Consider the following 25,975-nt stretch of genomic DNA (forward strand, 5'->3'; position numbering starts at 1 on the left):
TCCTGAGGAGCCTCTTGGCAGGCGCTGCAGGCGCCTGTCCCTGGAGCTGCCTGGGAGTGAGCCTGCCTCTGCGGATTCATCTGATACACCGTTTGACTTTGTAGTCTGAAATTAGCAGGGATAAAGTCTTCTAATGTGCTTGTGTTACGTAGGAACTCTGGAGGGAATTCATACAATCCGCTGAGCACAATCACATTTGCTGTGATGCACGTTGCTTCCAGAACAAGTCCTCTTTGTTTTGCTGCCTGTGGACAGGGCCCCAGCTACAGGCAGGGAGCTGCCTTCAGAAATGCTCCCTCAGCCTGGGTCTAGACCTGGTCTCAGACCAGTATGCTGTCACCAGCTAGACTTGGAGCACTTTGGGGTCCTTATATACTGATAAAACCTCAGGTGGAATCCGTGCTGCTGTAGGGAGGCAGGGAGAGAAACCTGGTCCTTGGCCTGTGCTGCAAAAATTCCAACATTGTCTGAGGACTAGCAGGGGCTGTGCCAGTGCTGCAAAACAACAGCAAGGTCCTTGGGAGGTTCCTGGGTCTGAAGCAGTACGAGGCAGGGAGCAGAAACAGATGACATTTTTTATTAGTTGTTTTAAAAGCTGGGAGGGCAAAAATCAGGAGGAGAAATCTTCCTCTGCTGCACGTTGATCTGAACTGCTGGCATCGTGGCCCAGACTGTGTCCTCAAGGGTTAAAGAGGGATGACCCAGATGGCAAGTCCCTCTGAATGACATCTCTTGCCAAGTTGAGAATGGGTTTGTTTTCCTTCCATACTGTTCTGCACAAATCCCTCCCAGCAGTTCCTTGTGTTTGTGGAAAGGCAATTGCATAACTGCCAGTCTGGGACATGCTGGGGTGGGACACAGCCCCTTCCTGCAAACAGCCACCAGCTGTCCCTGTGCCCAGGCTCCTGGGGAGACAGGGCAGGGATAAGCAGCCTATGGGTCAGGGGAGCATGGTATGGAATTGCCCAGCTGCCGGGGCATGGCCAAGGATGGAGTGCTGGAGGAACATGAGAGCAGCAGCTGGGCTGGGAAAAAGACTTGAGGGCTTTTCTGTTCCTGTAAACTCTCTTGGTGCTGGGCTTCTGCAGTCAGGGCCAGGCTGATGTTGCAGGCAGATGCTCTGGAAGTGTCCCTCCCTGCCAGGGCTGGCAGTGGGATGGTGATGGAGCAGCCCAGCTTCCATGCTCCTGGGAGAGGAAAATCTCCAGCAGGCTCTGGGGCATGTGTGCTGTGGCAGCTAGTGCTTCTGCCTCAGCCATGGATGAATCCTACCCTCACTGTGTGTGCTTTGAGCACAGCTCCCCCCTGTCTGGTCTTCCCTGGGCTGTAAACTCCCCACTGGCACTGCCAGGCTCCTGAGTCTGCCCTGGGTAGCATTGAGCCCTGGCAGCAGCTCCTCAGCCAGGCAGTGGGCAGGGGCGGGGAGCTGGGACACCGTGCTCTGTGGGCTCTGCAGCCTCTGCTCCCAGGAGGACGATGCTGACTGCACGTCCCTCTTCCTTGTGGCTCCCCTATGTCTGGTCTCCTCCCTGGCTGCTTCCTGGTGCTGGAGAGGACCCACCTTTTCCTGCCAGCCCAGCCCCAGCAAGACCATTGCCCAGGGTGATTGCAACGTGCATGGCTTGACCCTGCCCCAGGAGATTTTCAGGGGCTGGTGAGTGGCCTGGCTGGTCCTTGGCCCCAGGTGCCCGTGGCTCTGCTTTAATGGCCTCCCCTGTGTGGTGCTACACTGTCCCCGGGCCCAGGGAGAGCCCGCCTTCTGTAAAATACGTCATTTCTAGCCCAAAAGCGGGGTGGCTGCCAGGAATTGATATGAGTTAATTGGCCAGAGATGAAACACATTCCTGCAGCTGGCGCCGGCTTCTCCAGTGAGCTGAGTTCTGATGTGGTGGTGAGGAACCAAGATCTACGACAGGCTTCTGTGGACCTACCAGGGTGTTTTGGTAGGTGGCCTCCCTGACATTGGGACTGGCCAAGACAGAAGCAAGAAGAGGCAATGGACAGCCTATGCCCCCCGGAGCAGAGGATCCCATCCTGTCTGTTGCCTTTTGAGTAGCCGCTGGATATCTTCCCCTGAGCTGGGTCCCTGCCAGCAGGAAGAAACACAAATGGCTTTTATGCAGCAACAGCAAAATATTTCCTCGTAGCTGGGCAGCAGCATCCCTGCAGGGCAGTGTCCTGTTGTCACTGTGACCCATGCCCAGGGGAGAATAGTGTGACCTACTCACCCCCTGCCCGCAGGGCTGCAAAGTGCTCATGCCTCAGCAAGGAACAGGGCATGTCCTGCTGCCCCAAGCTGGGGACATGGTGGCTCCTGGTATATAGGGACAGAGGGGCCCTGAGCCCTCACAGCTCCATGTTGCCCACTGCCCTGGGGACTGCATGTGTGTGTGTGTGTGTGTGGCCAAGCAGCCGTGCCTTCGCTGTTTCTTATGGTGGTGAAGTCAAGTAGGTGTAAATGGACCCTTACAAACCTGGTTTAAAGCTGTTTCTATGGTGATTCCATAGTAGGGCTGGGAGAGATGCCTGTCCATCCCACACATGGATTTGTCCTTGGTGCAGGATGCGAAGGATCCCATGCTGTCACTTGGCCAACTGCAGTGGTGCGCCAGCCTGGAGCCACACAGGGAACAGAGGACCTGGAATGGTTAGTGTCCCTGGCTGAGAGCTGCCAGGGGGTGAAGCTGCCTTCCCTGAATTGTATGGAAATGAGGGCTGGTTGAGGGGCCTCCCATAGTTGCCTCTTGCCTGGCCTTTGCTCTCAGCCTGCAGTGTAGCTCAGCTCAGTGCCTGGAGCCAGCCCTCACCATGCCAAGCACGCTGCTCCTCTGGGGAGGACCCCTATTCTGGCACCTCTCTCCTGCCTGCCAGCACCTGCTTCACACACCCGCCTGCCCAAGGCTCCCCCTCAAACAAGGGGTACAGGCAGGGACACAATCTCTTACCCATAAACAGTGCAGGCAGCAAAGGGTGATGCTGGTAGGCAGCCTCATGCCATGCAGACTGGAATCCACCACAACAGGCTGCCAGCTCCAGATGAGGCCATGGGCTCTGTTTTCTTGTTTTTCCTTGGGTTGGCAGCATTGCAATGTCCCCACCAGCTAAGCTGTGACAGGCTGCACTGGCCCCACAGGCTCTCTTCGGTCTGTCTTTGAAAGGAAAGCAAGGGAGCTCCTCCAGGGCCAGGATTCGCACCCCAAGGCAACCCCTTGCTTCATGGCTTTTCCCTGTCCAGCACATGTGCAACAGGGAAAGCTGTGAAAAGGGTGATGTTGGGCAATGCAGCATTGCCTTGGTCAGGGACATGAATACGAGTGTCTTTGTCCGGGCAGCCCTGCGGTGGGAAGGTTGGTGTGGAAAGCCCGAGATGTGGGGCTGCACTCTCAGCGCTACCAAGCACCTCACCCCAGGTCTCCTCCCTCTCTTCTCTCACCATGCAAATGCTTTCTGCCTGCACCCAGCTTTTATACCACAGGTACGGTGAGGCAAGGAGTCTGGCTGCTGAGCTGGTGGCAGAAAAAGCCGTGTTTCCCTAGCCCTGCTGCTGCCACAGCACAGCTTTGCAGCCCGCAGAGCTGCCCTGGGGGAGGAGATCCGGGAAGGGGCTGTGCTGGCAGGCAGAGTATGTGGGCTGGCAGGAGGCTCAGCGGGTCAAGACGCGAGCAGAGAGCTTAACAAAGAACAGGACGCTGCTGTGCAAAGCCAGAGAGCTTGTTTTCCTGAAACAGAGCTGCAGGGTGGGCAGGGCTGTGTGCTGCAGTGCCTTGATCTTTCTTGCAGCATCTCCCTCGGTCCCCCTACCTCGGTCCCCTCAACTCTCCCGACCTTCTGTCTTCTTCATTTCCAGGAAGCACAGCTGTTGGCAGAGTCTGACCGCTCCTTCCTCCCAGCTGCAGGAGGGGCCTGGGCTCCTGCCAGCCCTGTGATGGGCTTTGTGCAGGACACGTTGTGCAAGGAGCCCTGCGGATGCCCCAGCTTTGCAGGCAGGAGAAGCAGAGCGGGTCCCAGAGCCACCCATCACCCCTTCAGCTCTTCTGCATGTTGGGGTCTATGGGGGAGCAGCCACCAGTAGAGCAGCCTCTCACTGGTGTTTTGGGGCTCTGTTGTGGAGCTTTGTGACCCTGGCAAAAGGTGGTGGCAGGGTGTGCTCCTGTCTGGCACAGTGGCCTTCCCTGCTGTGAGCAGGCAGTGCTGTTTTTGGAGGCTTTTCCCACAAGGCAGCAGATACAGTTAGAGGGATGAGATCTGTAAGCACTGCTGGTGCATGCCCTGTGCAGGCTGGATGTGGGGCTGAACACCTGGCTGGCAGCCACTCTGGCTTGCTCGGAGCTGTACACATGGCACAGGGTGCAGAGCTGCCCAAACCTGTCCCTACCTCTCCTGTGCCAGCCCAGCACCACACCTCTCTTGTTTAAAGCAAAGCAGGGGTGTGTGTGTATCTGGAGTGAAGGCTGCCATGGCGCAGCCACCCACCCCCAGGCAGTACCCAGCTCCCATGTGCACCAAGGTCTGGGCTGGCCCAGCTGTGGGCGAGGAGGCAGCCCGCTGCCCTGCTTGCCCTCTTGCTGCAGAGGTGCCTCTGGTCCGGGGCAGCCTTGATGGCTATCCCACCTGCAAACCTCCTTCCTGAGAGGAGGTGGCTGGACCAGCTTCCAGTGAGCTGTGACAGCTGTCAGCAGCACCCCTGGTGTGGGCGAGAGCACAATGCGCTGTCTTCAGCCTCTGCCAGCTGTGCCATGAGATGGCAGAAGTGAGACAGGGCTGCGGTTCCCACTGTCCCCTCCCCAGCTGGCCCTGCTCCACTCAGCACCGTGGCAGAGCTGATGCTGGCAGGAGGGAGGCATCCAGTTGGGGGGTCCTATCCACTGCCTTTCCATGAGATTTTCCTGGAGGAAGGGCTGCCAGGACATTAGGAAATAGGAACAGGCCCAAAAGACATCCTAGTGCCTCTCCATGCTGTCCATGGACACCCCTAGTCTCCACGGGTCACACAGATGGCATTGTTCCCAGAGCCACAGGCCTGGGGTCCTCGCAGCACCTCCCATCCTGTGTGACTTTTCACCCAGAGAGGGGAGGCAGGAGTACAATAATATTTGTATACCTAAAAGTAGAATGATTGATCCCACTGCTGTTTTGCAATGTGTTGACGACCAGGCGGTGCAGAATTATATAAATGTACGTGGAGCTGGCAAGTTTGTGCTTCAATCATCCAAGTGCTGTTGTGCAACGCTTCCCCTCCACAGCCCTGGAGGAGAGCGGCTGTGTGGGGGCTGCTGTGTTTCAGCAGAGGCTGCCAGGCACGCGCCGAGCCCTTCAAGTGCTCGTGGTGATCCAGGTCCCTGTGGCTCTGAGGGCAAGGGATGCAAGCAGTGCTATCTCAGGTCTCATGTTCGGCTTCAAAAGTCACCTGCAAATGATGCAGCGGGATCCTTGCTCGTTGCTCCTCCCCGTCCAAGATAAATCGTGGTGCCTGTGATTTGGAGCTGATGCCTCAGCAGCAGGATTCTGTCCTGGGCTCTCGACACCCTCGCAGGCTCTTTGCCCCTGGTGCTTCATACTCAGGTGCAGGAAGGTTTGCAGGAGTCCTCACAGAGGGAATTTGGGCCCCTTCCCAGGTGCTGGCTGGCAGAGCCAGCTATGCCAAGCAGAGGGAGAGGCCAGGGTGCTGCTGCCATGTGTGTAGGAGGTGGGTGCCTGCATCCCCCTCAGCTGTCTTCACCAGCCAGCACAGCCTGTGCTGCCAACTTCATGGAAATAAAGCGCCGTTATCCCAGCACAAACAGGAGCTGGGCTGGTGCCAGGGAGCGCCTGGGGCTCAGCTGGAGCGGGGCCATGGCTGTGAGCAGACCCCTGAGGCTGGACAAGCACTGTGGCTGAAGCCGTGGGAGGCTGCAGTGCCATAGGCAGATGAGGAGTTCCAGCTCCTGGAGATCTGGTGAATCCAAGAGCAATAAGCCCATGAATGGGAAGGTTTGCCCTCCTGTGGTGCTGCTCCTTGCCTAGCGCTTGCCCACAGCACACAATGCCCCAACAGGCATGTGGAAAGGAGCTATGACCAGGCATGGAGCCCAAGCCTCCAAAGGCCCCTGAAGGATTCAGCCCCAGTTGCATCTCACAGTTCCCATTCAAAGCACCCTGTCACCTTCCAGCCTGAATGTACCCAGATGCAGCTCATGATGGCAATTCCTGGTACCCACCTGCAGTGGGGGAGCGCAGACAACCTCTCACTCCGGGACCAAACTCCATTGTGACCTCGTAACCCAGCTCAGAGTTACCTCACCGGCAGCACTGGGAAAATCAGGGGTCTGGGCGGGGGCTACGATGGCAGCAAGCAGGGGGCTGTTGGTGTGCAAGCACTGGCTGGATTTGATTGTTGATGGTTTCTGGATAAAACTCCCTCGTTGCTGGGAGCTGGGTCTTTGTCCCTGAGGGAAGCTGATGTGTTAGCAGGGGCTGCTCACGGGGGTCCAGGGCTGCTTGGGGTGGTGGCCCAAAGGGTTGTTCTCCTGGGATGGGGCATCAAGGCACGGAGATGGATAGGGCTGGGAGGGCTGCGTCTCTCTGAGTCCCCCTGGCCTAACGGGCAATGCACCCACGTCCACACCGCCCCCTGCGTGGTCACCGTGCCCGTGGGCACCGCGCGGGGACAGCGCCCGCTCTGCCGGTGTCTGCGGGGGAAGGGACCAGCCCCAGGGCTGCCGGGCACCCGAGGGGTTTAGTAGCACCGGTTGACGAGATACAGGCTGCCCAGAGGAGGGGGCGGCTCGAGGGCACTGGGGGTGTATTTGGGGCGGGGAAGTGATGTGCTCGTGTAATCCGCCAGCTGGACGCGGCGGCGGACGGGCCGGAGGCGGGAGCAGGCGCAGAGCCGTGGCGGCACAGGGACGCCCAGCTCCGTCCCGGCCGCGGCCGCGCGCGGGCCGCTGGTGCCCCCTGCCGCGCCGCACGCGCTCGGGGCCGGGCCGCGCGCCGCGGGCAGTGAACGCCGCCGCCGCGCCGCCAGGGGGCGGTACAACGCGGGGCGGTACAACGCGGGGCGGTGCAACGCGGGGCGTGCGGCGGCGGGGCGGTACAACGCGGGGCGGTACAACGCGGGGCGGTGCAACGCGGGGCGTGCGGCGGCGGGGCGGTACAACGCGGGGCGGTGCAACACGGGGCGGTGCAACGCGGGGCGGTACAACGCGGGGCGGTACAACGCGGAGCGGTGCAACGCGGGGCGTGCGGCGGCGGGGCGGTGCAACGCGGGGCGGTACAACGCGGGGCGGTACAACGCGGGGCGGTACAACGCGGGGCGTGCGGCGGCGGGGCGGTACAACGCGGGGCGGTGCAACGCGGGGCGGTACAACGCGGGGCGTGCGGCGGCGGGGCGGTACAACGCGGGGCGGTGCAACGCGGGGCGGGGCCGCGGCGGGGGCCGGGCCGGGCCGAGCCGGGCCGCGGCGGTCGGACGGGCCGCTGCCGCCGTCGCCATGTACCGGGCCCTGTACAGCTTCCGCTCGGCCGAGCCCAACTCGCTCCCTTTCACCGCCGGCGAGACCTTCCTGCTGCTGGAGCGCAGCAACCAGCACTGGTGGCTCGTCACCCGTGCCGGCTCCGGCGAGACGGGCTACGCGCCGGCCTCCTACCTCCAGCGGCTGCAGGTGGGCCGGGCCGCCGGGGCTTGGGGGGCTGCTGTGCTCCCCTCCGAGGGGCAGCCCTTTCCTCTGCCGTTCGCGGGCGGGCGGCGGGCCCGGGGGGCGGCCGGTGGGGCTTTGCTGCGGCGGCCGGCCTCGGTCCGGGTCTGTGCCGGGCGGGAAGAGCAGCCCGGTGCGATGGAGCAGCCCGGTGTGCTGCCGTGGCTCCTCGCCGGCCCTTCTCCAGGCCCCTGGGGAGCCGCAGGCAGTGGTGAGGAGAAACGGGGCTGGCGGTTCTTGCAGAGGTGGTTACCCGCTGCAACGGGCTTCAGCACACAGGAACCTCTTGGGATATCACGTTCCTGCTGGGGGTGGGAAGGAGAAGTTTAAAGAGAGGCTGGAGACCTTGTCTGTGGGTGTCACGTTTGGAGAGCAGAGTGTAGGGAGTACCAGCTGTGCGAATCAGGGACAAAATGAAAGCTCAGCAGTTTCATCCAGAGATGGGCTAGCTCTGAATCCCTTGGGCACTGACTGGCAGGAGACAAGGGACTGAAGGGCTGGTGTCGAGCCTGCAGATTTGGGATAGGAAGACAGAAAAATGCTTAGGTTTTGCCCTGGGGAGATGGTGAGGGCCATCCTCCTTCCAGGAGCATATGTGATGGCTTGATAACCCTGGAATCTGCCAACTAGTAGCCCCAGTTGGTGTAAGTAAGCAGTGTCTGTGTGGCCGTCTTGGTGTTAGCTGTTCAGCTAACAGAGTTTCTGTTTGTGTGGCAGCCTGGCACCATGAAGGCAGTGAGAGGGTGGTCATCCTCCTTCCACCAACATACTGTGACACCAATAGCAGACCTGTACTGTCCAGGAGAAGCTAAGGTACCTGCCTGTGCCGCGATGCCACTGATTCCATCTAAGTTGGTGGTATGGGTAATTGCAGAGAGTCTGAGCACACTGCTTTGGCCCTAACTGTAGTCAGAGGAGGTAGGGCACCTTTCAGCTGCTGCAGCTGCAGGGCTGAACCCTGTGTCCATGCAGGTGTCATAGCAGAGGTAGCTTATGGCTTGTACAATGCAGGAGACTGTTTAGCAGAGGCTTCTGAGGGACAACAAGGCTTCTGAAGATAAGGAGGGCCTTTCACATAAGGCTGATCTGTGGGGTTTTTGTACTTGTGAGCCTCAGGCTAACTGTGGGAACCACATGCTGAAAACTCTCTGCATCAGCTAATGGGTAACTGCACACAAATGCACGTGAGTGTTACAAATGGGCCTTTTAATGCTTGGATGAAAATGATGACAAACCCTTTTATTTCAGTGTGCAGCTGATGCTTCTTCAGATGCCATTGAATTTTTGATTAGCAGTAACTCAGCCTGTAAGTAAGTGTGGGTGTGTGCTTTGCAGAATGCTTCAGTGAGCTGAGCATTACCTGGGGAGACTGGATGTGTGTTAGGGCAACGCCAGGTCTCTCTGCCACCTGCTTGGTTCAGGAGCTGACCTCCCTATGAGGCTGGGCCTATTTTGCATCCTGGCAGAACGACCTGACAGGAGAGGACATCTTGTGTATCACTAAGCCCTTAAGCTGTTTACAGGAGATATTTAGTTACAGAGCAAAGACCTTGTTAAAGTACTAGACTTTAAAACCTCACAGTGGCATAGCTCCAGGCTGCTGCTCCTGAGTTTCTTCTCTGCAGTCCCCTGCTTCATTTGCTTGGGTGGCATGACGTCTTCTTGCTGCCGTGGGTGCGGGAGCCTTCTCCCAGGCTGCCTTCTGGAGCAGCTTTCCTCCACCTCTCCACCTCTTGCTCACACCGTTTTCACAATCTTCCAGGAAAAGCATTTCTTCACTAACTTTACATTTATTTCTCAGACTATGTTTTGCTACAGCCTTAGGATAGCTTGCAGCCTGCCAGACTGACTCCTGACACTATTAGTAATGCACTAATATTAAAGCAGCATTGCTGTTGACTTTGTGAGCACTCTCCTCTAGTTCAGGTTAACTTTCCCGAATGCCCTTACACCTGGTAGCAGGAAACAGCAGAGCTTTCCCTGCATTTGCTGGTCTCTTTTGGCCATTAAGTTTCTGGCACCAGAACTTGCCTGATGAGGCGTGAGGCAGCAGGATCTAGTTTGCTGCTCTGCAGTTGCAGTAATGCTCTGTCTCCATTACTTTCTTTCTGCTGTTGCATCCTCCCAGCCCTGAAGAGCTGATCTGATGTACAAGCCTGTGTTTATTCATGGGAGAAGGCATCTTCTCACTGAAGTCTTGCTCAAGACCATTAGCTGAGTGTCCAGGATGAGTGCAAACAATTTGCCACCCAGTTTTGGTTTAATAAGGGCATTGAGACTAATTAGTGACAAAGATTTGGGAGGCAATTAATGCTGCCCCAATCATGACAGAGAAATGATACAGCTAATGATTAGTGTTAGTGTGCTTAGCAGGGAGAGAGAGTGGCCAACAGGAGTCACCATTGTAAAAGTAAGCCTTGGGCTTCCTTAGCAGCACAGTCAGGTTACAGGTGAGCAATAGGTTGCACAAGAGTCATGGCAAAACCCCTCTCAGCAGGCCCTCAGAGGATGCTCAGGGGAGAGGCCTAGGCTGCTGTCGCTGCTGCCATCCGCTGTTAGGAGAGCATTAGCTTTCTCCTGAGCTCCTCTCAATTTCCTGGTTGGATATTTTTTTTTGCTCAGCTTTCATAGATACAGGAAATTCATGCCTTGGCTTCTCTAGAGGAAAAAAAATCCCATTTATTATTTAAAGCGTGTCCTTGGCTGATGTCTTTTTGTCGCAAATGCGGCAAAACTTAGCACTGAAACCCTTGTGGCTCAGCAGTGCTGTTGAAAGGGGGTTAGTTACGGGGTGGGGGAAAACCAACACATCCTTCTTAGGAACACGTATGTCTCTGAAACAGGTTAGGGCCAAGCCAGGGCACCAGAAGGTGCAGGTGATACTGCTGCAGCAAAGCTGTGGGCGTGAGTGCTGTGGCTTCTGAGCAAATGGAAAGGTGCCCGTCGGCGCCAGGCTGCTCTTTCGCCTTCAGCTGTGTGCTGGTGCTTAAGCCATGTATGAGTGGCAGAGAAACGCGGAGGTTAAATTGAAGCGCCTTCTGGAGCCAGACAGTCACTCCAGGAGATGGGCCTTTCAGAGCTTTATGTGAAGCTGTAAAAGAGTCAATTTAGAAAGCTTCCTTAGGAGCAGAAGGCTCATTGGTGTCAGGAAGGGTCAAACACCAAGGCTAGCGGATAATAAGCTGAGTAGCCCATGTGTTGCTATTGTTGTGATGGGCTGTGTAATTTTGTAACTGGAGTCTGGAGTTATTGCAGCTTTAGATGAAGGTTTCAGGCTGTACCATGGGAGCACAAAGCGAGCAGCTGACCTGGAGGATGCCAAACCCACGGGTGACACTTGGGCTGCCAGGGAAGCAGCACTTCTCTACTCCCATTAGGGCAGGGAGCATGGCAGGGGCTGGTTTGCTTCTGGCTCTGGGACCCACCTCCAGGAGCAGCAGCCTGCTTCAGCTCTGGTCTCCACGAAGCACCAGGACAGGTCTTGCCTTGTTCTTGTCTGCTGACCCAGGCTGTATTCCCCACCAGTGGAAGTGTTAATGTTGCATGCCGAGGAGGAGAATGGCAGCTGTAAAATGCTGTATTGGTAAATGTCAGGGGTGCAAAAATAAGTGCTAAGTTGCAGGGAGATGTTTCCTGTGAAGTGGGAATGGTTTAGCATGCTGGCTGCTGCCAGTCAGCTGCTCAGCTGTATTAAGCCATTAGGAAATAGCTTTGAATTTACTATTAATAGCTTTTCAAAATTACTTGATATTTATTTGGAGTAACTGCAAAATTATTTGCAATGTGGGTTCAGAGTCTCTGTTCAGATGAGACATTTTCTGGTCAGTCCAATCTCACATTGGAGGAGCGAGAAGAGGGCTGAGTGTGGAAGTGCCTGTGCTGAAGGCCAACAAGCTTTTGGACCACCTGATGAGAAAATGGGGGCTCTGCCCAGAGTATTACAAGCATTTGGAGAATGTCTTAGATTGCTGTTTGCCATATCTTTTTCTGCAAGAATAAACAGACAAGTGATAAAAATAAGAGACTGCTCTGTGTAGCCTAGCAACAACTTGAAATTCTGCGGCACGAACAAGTGCACAGCAGCAGCCAGGTAGTCCTGGCCAGGCGGGTGCAGGAGTAGTGTTTCACCTCTCAAACTGCAAAGAGAAGAGAGATTTCTGCAAAGGAGTGAATGTTGAGGTCTCTCTCTTTGCAGGAAACCCCTTTGTCTGGGTTTATGTTGTAGCCTGGATGTGATTTTTGAGTGCATTGTGCAGTGAGGCACTGTAGGAGCCACTTTCCTTGCAGACCAGGGCATGCCAGGGCTCAAAGCCCAGGTCTGACAACTCCCAGCTGCAACTCCAGCCTGATCCACATCTCACTCTCAGCCCAGGTCTAGCCTTCCCCCATGATGCTTCTGCCCTTGTTGGCCCCACTCTCAGTTCAGTCAGTGGTTTGCTGGAAAACTCTTTGTTTCTAACTGGATTGCTTTTTTGCCAGGATAGCAGCCGTGTTGGTTCAGTGGTGGAGCAGCACGTACTAGAGCTGGTGCAGTGTAGGACTGCTGAGGAGCAGTGAGCTGCAGTAGCTCAGGTGCTGTCAGACCTATCAACGATGGCATGGAGATGCTGATGGTTGTGAGCACAGAGTTGGTTGTATGGTGTCAATCAAATGCTCAGACATTCTGATAGCAAATCCCCAGCTACGGGAAACCAAGCTTTGGCAATTGTGCTTTGCTGTAAGGGTCTCTCTCTCCGTCTATGTAAAATCCAGCTTCAAACTCAGTGCTCCTGACCCCTGGCAGTTTGTCTCATTGCTCCTGAACAGAGGTGATGATCATACAGAGTTGTACAGATCATCTCCTGTGCTGGAGCCTGCATCCTTATTTGTCATAGGCTGCAGATTTGCTGGAGCTTTCAATGGGTGTGAGAGCGTAATGGCAATACTCACACTGATCCCAAATAAGCACTTAGGCTAAAAATAAAGTTTTATTTTGGAGAATAAGCAGCTGGTAGTGCTCTGCAGCTGAGGCTGCCTTTCCTGACATATGCAAGAAACTGAAAGAACCAAGCATTTTTAATCTGGGCTGTCGCAGTAACAGAAATGTTGCCATGTCAGAGCTGCTAATGCTTTGAGATGAAGTTTTATCCTTGAGACTAAATTACACAGTCAGGGGAATTATAACCATTTCTAATTACTGTGGCTAAAGCTCAACGTTTTAGCCAGAAGTTCTACACTCTTTCACGGTTCAGAATGATTAAAGTAGAAATACGCTAATGATCTTTAACCTCTGCTTCTGCTTGGCTGTGGAGACATGTTCTTCTCACTTTTTCTCTGATTAAAACTAATTAGGCTTTTTGATACCAGATAAAATTTGCCTGATGTGACCTGGATGCTGTGTATCAGCAACGCTGACAGCCTGGGCTTATTGTTCCTGCAGCTGCATAATGGCTGAGTGTGGCTGGGGTGACACTGGTGGCAGTGGGGGTGCTCCCCATGGGTTTGCTTTGGGCCGGGAATGTTAAGCCTGTTTCAGGGTCTTGGACAGAAGCAAGAAAGAAGTGGGGAGATGTCTGAGAGCCCACAGCCACTCTTGAACAATGTGACAGTGTTTGCCTTGGAGGAGTGGCAAGGTGAGGGGGCAGACTGGAAAGACGAAATGTGCCTTTTTCTTCTAGGCCTTTGGAGGGGCGATTGCCTGGAGCTGATAGACATGCTCTGGTTTTTGGCTTCCCCACAGAGTTGCAATAGCTACCAGGTTGTTTTCACCCCAGCTTCCTAGTTGGGGTCTTGCCTTGAGTATTTCACTTGCTGTTATCATGCAATTTGACTGATTAAATTCATGGGGTTTTTGGGCTGCCTGCTGTATGGGTTTTTTGAACGCTTTTCAACAGGAGAAGGTGTTCCTTCCTTGGCTTACATCTGGGAGATGATCAACTTCTCATTGCAAAGGGAAGAACTGCCAGGTTTGAACTAGGAACATCTGTTTAAAATAGCTGGTGAGGTGCTGATGCTGGCAAACAGCAGACACAGACACCCCTCCTCTTGCCTCATTTGCAGGAAAAAGGTCTTTAGTAATAACAATGGTGTGTATTTATTGAGCAAAATGCTTCTGTGATGAACACATGGGACTGGTTTCTGTTCAAATCTGCCATCAGATTTGAATGAATTTGCAATCTGTAGGTCTCCATGCTTGTGGGTTTCTTCACCAGGTCTTGCTCCCTTGCCTGTTAAGTGTGGATGTGAGCAAGAGGCCCCACAGGAAGGATGTGACTCTGCTGAATTTCTCATTAATGTTGAAATTTAATTGATGTGAACTTAAGCTAATCAACATTGCTGTCAGACCATGGGAAAGCCAGCTGTTGACTGTGTAGATACCTCTCTCTAAAATAAGTACTGACAGCAAGTCAAGCTGGTGGATGTGCTACACAACAAGCCTCCTGGAAGGTGTCTTGCCTTCAGCCATCACTGTCTTCTGATGCTTCAGAAGATCAACCTTATGCCATCCTCACCTTGAGCAGGGCACCAACAGCTCAGCCTTGGCTGCCCTTTCAGAGCCAAAGGGAGCTGAAAGATGTCTTTGAATGCAAGATCTGAGCATCTCTGGGCTTGCTGAGTTGCACCTGCTCTATTTTGTACAACCCTTGTGATTCTACTCTCGTTTTCCTTCTGAGATTTCCAACATCCCATCAGTTGAACTTTTCTTAGTAGGAAAAAAAACAGTCACGGGAGGAGATATTTGTATTGTAACCAATAAACCAGGAAGTTCATGGAAATGGATCTTTTGATTGTTGCTCTGTGTGAAGTACAGAGTGAGCAGGACACTGAAGAGCAGGGAGGAATTCATGTTGCTTGTCCTTGGAGAAAAATGTGCTGGTGTTAGCGGTAATGGGAAAACGACATGAAGAGTCCTTGCAAGAGAAGAGTAACCTCTGTGGTCAGAGCAGCCTGTGCACTAGGAAAGGCTTTGACAAAAGCAGCAGACTGTATCATGGTTGCTGGCTGACCTAAGAAGATCCTGTGTAAAATCTGGGGCATATTAATGCCCATGGGGATGGTGTAAAATGAGTCTTTACATCTGTCAGTGTCTGAAACATCGAAAACAGCTGAACCAATCTGTTGAGGTGGTTGTTATTGTCCTAGCTCTGGCTCTGCAACAGCCAGAGCTTCTTTTTCCTCTCTTACTTATATAGCTGAGATTTCCATCAAAACAAACAATTTTTAAGAGCATCCCAGCTTCACTCCCTCATCGAGGATTTAATCTTTGGCATTCCCAGCCAGGATTATGTGTTCAGCCTGTAAGCTGTCAGTCTGGGAGCTGGAGAAAGGATACATTCCAGAAGGGGTTTATAAGGAGAGAATGACGAGGAGCCTTGGTGTGCAACTATAGCATTAGATAACCCACAGAAAAACTGGACTTCTCGATGCTGACATCCTGCATGGCCAATGCTACAACCAGAATTTTACAAGCCACAGGTTTGAATAGAGCTCTGTCTGCAGAGATTTTTAAATGAAAATGCATGTTTGTTGCATTTCTTCTACAGACAAAACCTTAAACTGAGGCTTTCTTCTTGGCCATGGCAGTAACAGTTGGCTCCATTTATTGCACTGAAGAGGTGCATTTGAATGTGAACTTGGAAGGCCTGTGAGGGCTGGAAACATTTGCTGTTGGACCAGGAGATCAGCTCTGGTTCCCAGGCTCTCACCAGGAGACCTGCCCTGTTTTTTCATGTCTGATCTCTTTGTAGTGACATGCAGCCTGGTGCCTGGCCAGGAGACTGGGCCAGGGCTGCCTGTGTCACTTGCTGCCTGTCCTGGACAGCGGTTCACGATGAGTAAATGTGGTGCAGGCAGCTGCAGTGCCACTGGGAAGAGATGCTGGTCCAGCGGGGCTGGTGACATGCTGCTGCTCAGGCTTACTGTTGCTACCTTTGCAGCTGTGCTGATGGATGCTAACCTCAATGGGGAAGCAGGTCCCGTTTCCAGGGCTGGCCTAGTGAGTGGAGTGACAAAGCTGTGTTGCAAGGCCCGGGAGAAATAACTGAGCTTGATTGCTGAGGCTGCTGCCAAGTGCTGCTGCTATTGGGCTGCAAGAAGCAGTTTGATCCATGCTATGTGGCAGAGAGAAATGGGCAGCAGCACTATTGGAGGACCTCAGTTTGTGCCTTTTCTGTGAGTTTGCATCTGGCGAGGCAAAATGTTGTATGTAGAGGAAAAATTGTCATTGGAAATGATGATCTGGTTAGGTCCATTGGAACTTCATCCTGTGGACCCTGACCACCCTCACTGCCTCTGCTTGTGGGCTGCAGCAGCAATTGTGGTGAGTCCCAGTCCTGCTTCTGGGGGAGCATCACTTTGTGTCCTCAGCCAGTGGCTCATGGATAAAGTTTTGACCTTTACAGGAGGGATTTGTCAAGATTAATTTATCTTGATATTTATCACATGGCAAAACCTTTTTATTGGTGGTTTTTTTTTTTTTCAGTTTAAAGAGAAGGGTTTTGAAGCTTGTCATGTGAGAAGTGGAACACAGGATACGATTCATGACTGCATCTGTTCCTCTCAGCTCCACTCCCCATTGCTTTCTTGCCACAAGAGTGTTGAGCACAGCTGTGGGCAAAGCAATGTCAATGCTAACAGAGAAACAAGAGTTATCCCAAACACAAGACTCACCACCTTGCAGCAAGAGAGGAGTATTAGCTTCACTGGGTTAGCTAGTCTGAGTTCATGCCCTGAGAGCTCACTTGGCAGAGCTGTTTGCTTCCTTTGCAAGGGAACAAAGCACTATTAGTTTTCTCTTTTTTGTCATAATGCTTAAACAAGAAGGGGAAGTAAACATTTGGCAGTGTGTGCTTTTTAGAGTGAGGTGGGAAGTTCATGGGTTTGTTTTTCCTGGTTATTTGTTTGCCTGGTGAAGTTGTTTAGCAGAAGTTGTCACTTGCTTCCTCCCTGGAAGCTGATTACTGAGTTGGGAAGCCCACCTCTGTCCTTTAGTCCGTCTGGTACAGCTCAAGGGGCAGCATCACCCAGCTGCAAGTTTAGTGAGCCCATTCCTCCAGCTCAGCCTGCTTTTCATGCTAGTGAGGTGTCCTCTTGGATAGGTGTCTGTTTTTGCTGTCACACTGATGGGGTCCCATCTGCACTGCTTTGTCCCTCTTTCCTGCTCAGGCTGGAGCGGTGTGCATGAAGGTGTTCTGTGAGATGCTGCATTTTGTGCCTGTGATCTGGAGGTGCCACCATAGGCTGATATTTTAGTTTGTTCAGCTGCTCAAGAGGTTTAATTTAAAAAATGAAATATGTCAATCAAGCTGTCAGACTGAGCATGCTAGATAATTGCAGGCTGTGGGTCATTTCTTGCTAAATTGCTAGTTCCAAGTTCCAATTAAGGTCTCTTCTAAGTAATAGCTATTAATTATTTCTTGGATTTTTTTTCTACCTCAAACAAGGGCAGTGTCTTGTAGTATGGAAACATGAGGGCAGGCCCAGCTCCAAACCTTCTGTTATACTGAATAAAACAAAGGGATGAGGCAAGCACTGCACAAATAGACACTGGCCTACAAGGAGGAGGGAATCACCTCTCGAAGCTGGGATGATGTCTTGATGAAAAGGTCTTGAATGTGCCTATCCATGGGGTTTGCTCCTGGGGCGAGACCCCACAGCTGCTAATGCGGTTGGTGTCATCTCCCACTGCTCCAGCTCTACTGCTCTCATTCTCACTGAGCCTCTGGGTTGCATCCTTCGTCTCTGGAGGTCAGAAGAAAGCTTTAATGGACCATGCAGATGACTTTTACCTGCTCCCATGGGGAAGATGGGAATAGTGGTGGACAGGTTTTCAGGGTGGAGGAGCAAGTTCAAGTCAGTGCCCTTGTGCTCTGATGGTTGTATGGAGAACTGTGGCAGCTCCTGTAAAAACCAGATGGCTGCCTAAAGAGATCAAATTGAAGCTCCCCATCAAGCAGACATATGCAAACCTTCAGGGCCTCTCAGTCTGGTGTGGTGCCAATTGCTTTTTGGGTAAACTCGTTGAATTCTGTGGTTTTCCAGGCTACTTGAGGATACCATTTTTCCATCTGCTCCTGAGGAAAGGATGTGTTTGCAGGAGGATGAAGAGGGCACCATGGTTTCGAGAGTGCTATGCCCAGGTCATAAATCACTCACAAGTGACATGCCAGAAGGCAGGTCCCTGGTCCCTTTCCCTCTATGTCCAGCCTTGGGTGTCCCTAAGGAATATGTGGGAAATATCAGGGAAGCCCACATTTCTCTCCATGTAAAAAGAATAATTGCATGAAAACCCAGTACCTCAAGTAAGAATGATGATCTTAAAAATTCATTACCTACTTAATGCAGAAGCTTAGGGATTTCCCTGAGCCTGTCTGAATTAAAGTGTTTCTAGCTGAAGACATTCTCCATTTGACATCAAAAAAAGCAATGTCCCTTCAAGTGCTAAGTTCTAAGTAATGCAAGTTTTTGTCTACCCCAAAATATTGATTTAAGCTGAAAAATAAATCCCCTTTAATTTGTTTTTTGAATTGATTTTCTATGTCTGTCTTCTGTTAGCTTAATGACAAGACATAGCAGCAGCATTAAAGTAATTGTGGAATTGTTACCAAGGGGCCTGTCCAGTATGGTTCTTTACGTCAGAGATGGAAAGAAACCCCCCCAGCATCCAGATTTGGGAAGTGTCATCTTGTTTACAGTCTCCAGCTGCCTTAGAAGCATTGCCCAGTGAGAGGCCAGCATCTGAGACTTTTATGTGCATGAACACGTGTGAACTGGCTGTATGCTTCAGCTCTCACTCAGAAGCTTAAGATCTCAAAATGATGGCAAGCTCTGATAGCTATAAAAGCTTTAAAACACTATTAATATACTATTAATAGCTGAGCAAAAAGGTTCTCCCAAGAAAACCACTGTCAGCAATGCTTGGTCTCCTGTGACTCCAGGTGTGGAGGAACACCCAAACCTCTCATAACTGGGCTGTGGGGAGCTATGAGCAATGAAGCCTGACCTGGAGTTTGGTGGGGGGGGAAGGATGTGAGAAAGCCAGCAGGCACATAGGTTCTGAAACCATGTAGCTTGAGAGTTGCTATAGCTTCCTACTTGCTGTCGGGCAGCTTCCAGCACCTTCTGTGCCCTATAGTGGCCTTGTGCATTAGAGGGGTCCTGCACCACACCTCCTGCGTGGAGGGGCCACTGGCTGGGCTGGGTGAAGGTGAGATGAGTCCTGGCCTTTCTGGTCTCCTTTCCTGTGGGATTTATCCCACTGGACATGGGCGACGGAGATTTGCTGAAAGAGAGCAGTTTGCCCTCGCTGATGCTGCTGAGCGAGGTGGATGCTGACACAGGTGAATGTGGCGTATGAAGGCAAGAAATTGCTGCTGTAATAAGGTGTGTGAGCTGAAAGCTTAGTGCTCAAATAGTGAACAGTCCAAGAAGTGCAGGACTTCTTGTTCATTGCCTCAGGAAGTGAGGAAAACGGGATTATGACTTTTCTGCTGCCTGTAGCATAATGTCCTAAGAGGACATTCCCCTCCTGTTCCCATTTCTTTGTGTTTTCTGGGGAGCCAGTACCACTCTAAGCCACAAAAGGAGATTATAACTTGCAGCTAGAGCAGTAGGCTATTTTTTCCCTCCAAATAGTGTGGGACACTAATGAATTGCTTTTCTTCCATGATTCATCTCTTGCTTACTTGTAGGCAAAATGTCAGCAAATCCAGTTGAACCCTTTAATCTTTTTGGAAGGTAAAAAAGCCCACTAAACAAACCCCAGAGTTTGTTCTTGAACAAATCTGGAGATAACAGCATGTTAGCCTCATTCCTCAGATAAGCATAGCTAAACTTTCAATCCTCAAGGTACTTTTGTAGGTCAGCGCAAACCGTCAGTCTAAGTTTTGCAGCACATAAAAATCATGTGCTGTCCACTCCCACTGCCTGCCAGTCACAAAGCAACTCAGGAGGCTGCAGGATCTTTAGTTCACAATTTTCTGTGGGTTTTTTTGGCTTGTGCTCTGTCTTTATGATCAGGCGTGTAACACTTGTTAGACGGTGCTATAGATATCAGTGGTATCTTTGGTTATTTTTGGACATGAGTTAGCATTGGCTTTATCATTGACCCAATGAAGCTCAGTGGCATTGACTCTCTGGGTTTGGTGAGTGTCTGAGTGCTGACTGCTTCAGCAGAAACATCTACTTTACCAGGAAAAAAATGTGCCTGCAGGAGCAGCTCCCAGCTAACAAGCACATTGGCATACTTGGGTATTTTGTCTGTGGCCAATTAACATGATCTAGCTCTTGACAGCACAGCCCACATGGAGTATTTCAGCCCCTCTGGTACCCTCTCCCTTTCTGCTGTGCAGCTGCACCCTCAACAGTCTGTAAATGGCTTTGCTATAATTAGCTGGCACTCCTAACTTCATGTAAATTTTATGTGTAGCACCAATAAGCCAAAAGCAAGAATAGCATCCCAATAGCACTACTCTGAATGTGTCGAAATAGATAGATACCAAAATCCATGGTGGAGGAGCAAGAGAGATGTCTGATTTCTTTCAGAAGGAGGTGTTCCTTCTTGCCTTAACTTTACAATGGCCCACCTGAAAGCCAAAGAGTGTTTGAGGGTTATTTTTTTTACCTGGAGCCCTGCTGTCATACTCCTTGTTTAATTTCCTTAACGAGTATTTTGTACTCTGGTTAAAGTCATGAGGACTGCTGATGACAGATGGAGGTAGATGACATGCCCTTCTACTTGAGTGGGAATGTTGTTTGGGATTCCCATGTTGGGAAGTATCTGCCCAGTACAGGGAAGCTGTGCTTGGTCCACATCGGTGGAGGCTGGTCTGTACAGCCTGAAAATGTTGGGGAGAAGGTGGTTGGGTATGCTGACATTTCCCAGTACTGGTATTTCAAGTACCTGTGCCTGTGACCCAGGAGGGGCTGTGGACAGATGGGAAATCGCTGATGAGGTCTGTATTGTGAGACTATTATATAGAAATGAGGGAGGTTTTTGGCACTTACTTTGGAGAAGCTTTGTAAGTGTGCTTGCTCTCTTGTGTTCCTGGCCTGAAAGATCGTTAGTGGAAGAAGTCCTCAAGAACCTTGGTCTATCTGATGTGCTTGGGAGTTGTGTGAAGGGAGGATGCTGAAAGGACTGTTTGTAAGTGATCCCTCCACCTTGGAACAAACCTTACTGTATGGGAATACAGAGCGTCTCTCTTCGAGCAGAGAGACAGTGCAAACCCAGCCTTTCTGATTGCTGTTACTCTGCTGTTGCTTGGAGGAACTCTACTCCTGGTAACAAATACGCATCTTTTTCCATATGGTGGTTTAGGGGTCACTTTATTACAGTAGGTTGCAGATCTGATCCAATCACATCACTGTGATAAGTGGTGCATTTTGGATAAGATGCACAAGGAACTGGAAGAGAAATGCTCATTACAGAAATGCTGGGTTTTCTGTATGAGTTAATGTGGTGGCTGATTCTGCCATACTGTATTCTTATTTTGGGATGTGCAGGGGGAGCTGCATCCCTTTGTGGCAGAAGAGCCAACGTTTGCTCTGTGTGCAGAGTGCAGGAGCCAGGAAAATTATTTTGTAGGCAGACTGTTACCTGATCCTGCAGCAAGCAAACTGCCTTTGATCCTTCCGACTGGAATCATCGTTGTTTGCAGAGCACTTTCCAAGGCCTCTCTCAGGTTTGCTCATGGTAATGCAAGGCAGGTTTTAATCTTTGCAGTGACAGCTTTGCAGGAAGGAGCACTGGCTGAGCCAGACCTGGCAGCTCTGATACTGCTGCTGCTAAAAAAGATCCTGGGGATTTATGTCTGGTTCAATTTTGTGCAATTTACATCTGTCCAGAAATAAAACTAGCTGATGATTTTGCCCTGTGAGCATGGAAACTCCTTTCCCTCATTAGTGGCTTTAAGGCAGTACATATGGCTGTTCATACAGCGGATACAGGCTGCCCAGGGAGGGTGTGGAGTCTCCTCCTCTGGAGGCTTTCAAATCCCACCTGGATGTGTACTCGAGTCATTTGTGCCTAGGGTTTCTGCACTCCCTTGGGTGGTGACCTCTCCACCCTCCTTGCCCCTTCTTCCAGCCTGTCTGGGGTTCATGGGCTGCATGCCCATGCCCACTGCCAGGTCTGCTTTCCCATGTTCTCTTGGGCCAAGATGATAGGTGGATTTTCTTCTCCAGTCTCCCCTTTCCTGTTGAGTCCAGAGAGGCGTTACGATTTGTCCATTGTTTCAGGTTTAGGGAACGCTGTAATCATGCTCCAAGAGCTTCAAACTGCAGTTTGCTGCCTTGTGTCCCTTGCCACAAGGCTGGTCATGGGAGAGGGAGGGTTTTAGAAGAGAAGCTGATAAATCATAAATTCCCTTGCAAGGTAAATGATGAGTTGTTATTTCTTTCTCAAACACGTAACTCCATGCTGTGAAATCAGTGCCAGTCTGGCATGCAGGGTTGAAGTCCCTTTCAGCTAATGTTCATATGTGCTCTTATTTTGCATCTCTTTGCACATCAGTTGAATCTCCAGTTTACTTGCATTATTTCTTGCCTGACCTCTGAAGACTTTACTTACTTGATCCTCATGTCCAGGAAATGTATTCCAGGGTGGAAGTGAATGGGAAGGGAGAGAGTTCTCTTGACCACAGCAGAAATTTTAATTTCTTGGTCCTGCTTCTCACATGACTGTCACCCTTCCAGCATTTTCCTGCAACTTCTGCCATGGAAACAGATTTTTGGGGAAAACTGAATCTTTCCTTCTTGAATGCCAGGAGAGCAGCCAGAACTTGCACAGTTTCCCAGGCTCATTTCTTCCTTTGAGCTCTGTCCTTGCCCCTTGTCCTGGCAACGCTTGGCAGACCTGATGAACTGCCAAGAGTATTCCTGCAGCTTCTTCAGCCCACATTCACGCTTTTTGCCACTTCAGTCGATGATGGGCTGAGACTAGCACCTTATAGTCTTCACAGCACACTGGGAAGCTAGAAATTAGTTGTATTTTTGATCATACTTAATAAAGAGGCTTTCTTATGACCCTGTGCTAGTTGCATGCAAGTGATGTAGGAGTTGTCCTGAATCTTGGGGAGCAAATGGCATCTGAAGCAACTTTTCTGGGCTACTGAGCTGAAGACTCTGCAAAGACTGGCACAACCTGTACTGTTGGGCTTCTTTTACAGTTTTTAATGCTACTATGTCGTAAGTGCTAGAAAGCTGGTAGCACTTAACTGCAGGGTCTTTCTTTCCTGGTTCATAATCTTGAGCTTTCATCAAAGTAGAAACTATCTGTAGTTTTCTTTCTCAGTGTAGCTGGTAACTGTAATGTATGTGTGTGTGTATAACTTGTATGTACATATCTGTAAGTAGAAACATACATTTCACCTGCACAGATGCAATGTTGACCATGGAAGCTATTGACTTGGCTTGATAACTGTGTGTCAGAAAGGATGCTAAACAGGTAAACTGAGCTCTGGTGGCTGCTCACCTGGGGCCAGGCTGAGCCAGAGAAGTCCCCTGAAGCCTCGAACTATAAGAATTAAGGCAACAGAGAATGGCAAGCTATGTAAGTATGTGTTGACTGTTTTATTTTTAAAACTTCTGTCTTTGCTTTTATCCTCTTAGAGTGTTTTGGCTTGAGACGTGTTCTTGTTACTGGAGGGCGCAGAATTATAAGAGGGAGGAATCAGTGGCCAATTCTCATCATCGTGGCCAGTTAATGGGGTCTGAGCATGGCTGGAGAGACTCAGGATGAAGCATTTCCACCTCAGGAAGTACAAGAGTGCAGTGGTGGGTTGCATGTATCTCATTGTCCCTTGACATATCTCTGCCCCTTTCTGTCTGACTCTGAGGCTTCCCGCTGCTGGGAGAGAAATCAGTTGAAGTTTGGTTGCTGTGCATCCTGCTGCCTTCAGGACTTTATTTATCCCAAATGCCACTCCTGCCTGTACTGGCCTAGTTAGTGTATCTCTTTTGCCACAAGTCTGGCTTAAGCTTTCGCATGATTTGCACAGTGTAAGCCCTTTCTTTCCCCAGCTCTCCTCTCTCTTCATTTCTCATGGTGCAGGCTGTCCGCTCGAGTGGCTGCTGTCAGCACACAGTGCAGAAACACCAATCTGTTACAAACCCACTACAGCATATCAGCCAGAATTCCAGATCTGTTTCTGAGCTGCCTCTTTGTCAGAAGAGCTCAGCCATGTCTTTGTTTGCTCACTAGTGAGGCAGGGATGCTGCAGGTTTGTTTGGAGCTTTTCTCATCTTATGTGCTCAGTAACCAGGACAGTTGCCCATATTTTCACTTGTGTATTTATTCTGCATTTTTAAGTGCCCCAAGGCACAAAATCTTCATGCTGACAAGAATTAGTGCATTTCTCTTAGCCAACAGCCTGGGGATGAAAAATTTCTGATTAGGGCTGCAAGAAAAAGGGGAAGAGAAAAGAGCTAAATATTCCACAACAATGCAAAAAGCAGAACTCAGCCCATTTATTTGAGCTGTATGATTCAGAAAGGGGAACTCGTGTCTGGTACATCACTCTGCCCTGGACAAAAGCTAGCTGATTTCTGTAAATTGCTGCCATGATCACTTAAATCTGGAGGGAATACAGCATGCAGACAGGCTGGCGGTGACTGGGGACGAACGGTATGTGACCTAAGAGGTGGCATTCGTCTCTGATTTGAGTAACAAAGAACCAGCCAGTGCCTGTGTATGCTAGAGGGATAAATATCCTAATTTCAGCCATGATCTGTGTCCATGCAGCTGTGTGAGAAATGAGCTGTCACTGGAGACAAAACTTTGTCTGTCTTTTGTTTTCATGTTGTGAGAACGGGAGCAATGACTGAGAGTGAATATCCACAGCCTTGCATGGGCACCCCTGTGGCTGCAAAAGCAGCCACAAGGAACGAGGGCACCGATTCCTGCTTGTGCAGAAGGGCAAACCTTTGTTCATTAAAAACTGGGGAGGCAGGAGGAAAAAAAATGCTATGTTGCTTTGGCTCAGGCTCCTGCAGAGGCAAAGAAAAACCTGCCGTATGTTAATGGACCACTTTCATAAATGTGGGAGTCTCGCACACGCGGGGTGGCTCAGCCTGTCTGTGCTGATGCAGCTGTCAGCCTGTGTGTCTAGAAAATGCTTTTCTGAAAGGTATGATTATTCTAGACTGTTGAGCAAGTTCTTCTCTGTGAGTACATTTGAAACAACACTGGCAGTATGTGGTGAAGGACTCAAAGAGGGAGGGGGATGACATTTTCTCCCTGCCCTGGTAGAGCAAGAGAGGAGGTTGTGCTGCACGCACAGCAAGGACACTAGGGTTATCTGAAAGGCTTGGGACTCTCATCAGCCTGTCTGTGGAGAGGCAGAGGTGTGTGACACACTCTGTGTACACGTGCTCTCTTTGGGGACACTGCTCCTGGGACAGTGAAGAGAGCAGTGTGAGCTGTGGGGATGAAGGCGTTCCTGTGCGTGACAGTGCCCAGTGTTGGCTGTGCTTAGGTAACTGTGAGACATCCTGGAAGGATGCTTCTTAAAAGCTTGGCTTTGGTCCTGGGAAAAGCATCTTCCCTGCCTGCCTCAGGGGTGGGGAGAGTGGCAGAGCTCCCCAGGGTAATGCCTTCCCCCTTCCTGCAGACCGGGGCAGGAGGAAATTGGCAGTGGGCTCTGGGGAAACCCTTTGTTTGCTCGTGTTATTAGCAAGGAGAGAGGAAGTAATGATTTATTGATGCTTCTGTGATTCTCCTATACCGGGCTATGAAGGAAGAAATTGTGTTTCCTGGCTGATATTCATGGCTGTAATTGAGCTGTAACCTGTTCCTGCAGGGCAGCTCACCTGCAGGGTGCCGGCTGTTCTTGGATGTGATGCTCCAACAGCATCCCACAGCCAGTCCAGTGACTGTCAAGGGTCACTGCTCTGCTCTTCCCCTGCCTCTTGATGTAGCCAGCCTGGTCGTGACAGGCTGTTTATAGAACATTTTATTTGATTAAACCAGAAATATCTGATAGAGCGGGTTGCAGACTCTCCTTTCTGGGTTGAGATGCCACATGAATGTACACCAAAATACCCTTCTAATTTCACAATACATTGGGCAGAAGATGGTTTCCTATCGATGCATCTTGGCCGTGGCCTGGTAGCTGTGCCACCCCATGCCAACCAAGGAGACCTCCATGCTTACCCTGTAAAGGTGGGCACGTGTCACTGGCACCTTCCACCACCGTCCTGTCCCTGCTGCCTTCCAAGAGCCACTGTTGAGCTGGTCACTAGTGAAGGATATAGTTAACAGTGAGCATGCAGCAGTAGTAGCTGGGGGCCCTGCTGGCCTCCGCCCCTGCAGATACCAGCACAGC

At 51.3% G+C, this 25,975-nt stretch overlaps 1 protein-coding gene across 6 annotated transcripts in view; it reads left to right on the forward strand.

Moving 5' to 3' along the window:
• Window positions 1-25,975, forward strand: part of NCKIPSD (NCK interacting protein with SH3 domain) — a 59,284-nt gene that overhangs the window by 1,388 nt on the left and 31,921 nt on the right. For 2 of the 6 annotated variants that reach the window (XM_062008640.1, XM_062008645.1), the window contains exons 1-2: window positions 7,415-7,640; window positions 8,391-8,486. The exons of 1 other annotated variant lie outside the window; for it this stretch is intronic. In XM_062008640.1, the coding sequence (XP_061864624.1) occupies window positions 7,470-7,640; window positions 8,391-8,486 (267 nt within the window). In that variant the 5' untranslated portion in view covers window positions 7,415-7,469. Of the gene's footprint in view, window positions 1-7,414; window positions 7,641-8,390; window positions 8,487-8,921; window positions 8,980-23,261; window positions 23,427-25,975 lie in introns of those variants that run through there. 3 more of the 6 variants (XM_062008644.1, XM_062008643.1, XM_062008641.1) reach the window with 3 other exon arrangements.

Source organism: Colius striatus, chromosome 15 (genome assembly GCF_028858725.1).
Source record: "Colius striatus isolate bColStr4 chromosome 15, bColStr4.1.hap1, whole genome shotgun sequence".
Lineage (NCBI taxonomy): Eukaryota > Metazoa > Chordata > Aves > Coliiformes > Coliidae > Colius > Colius striatus.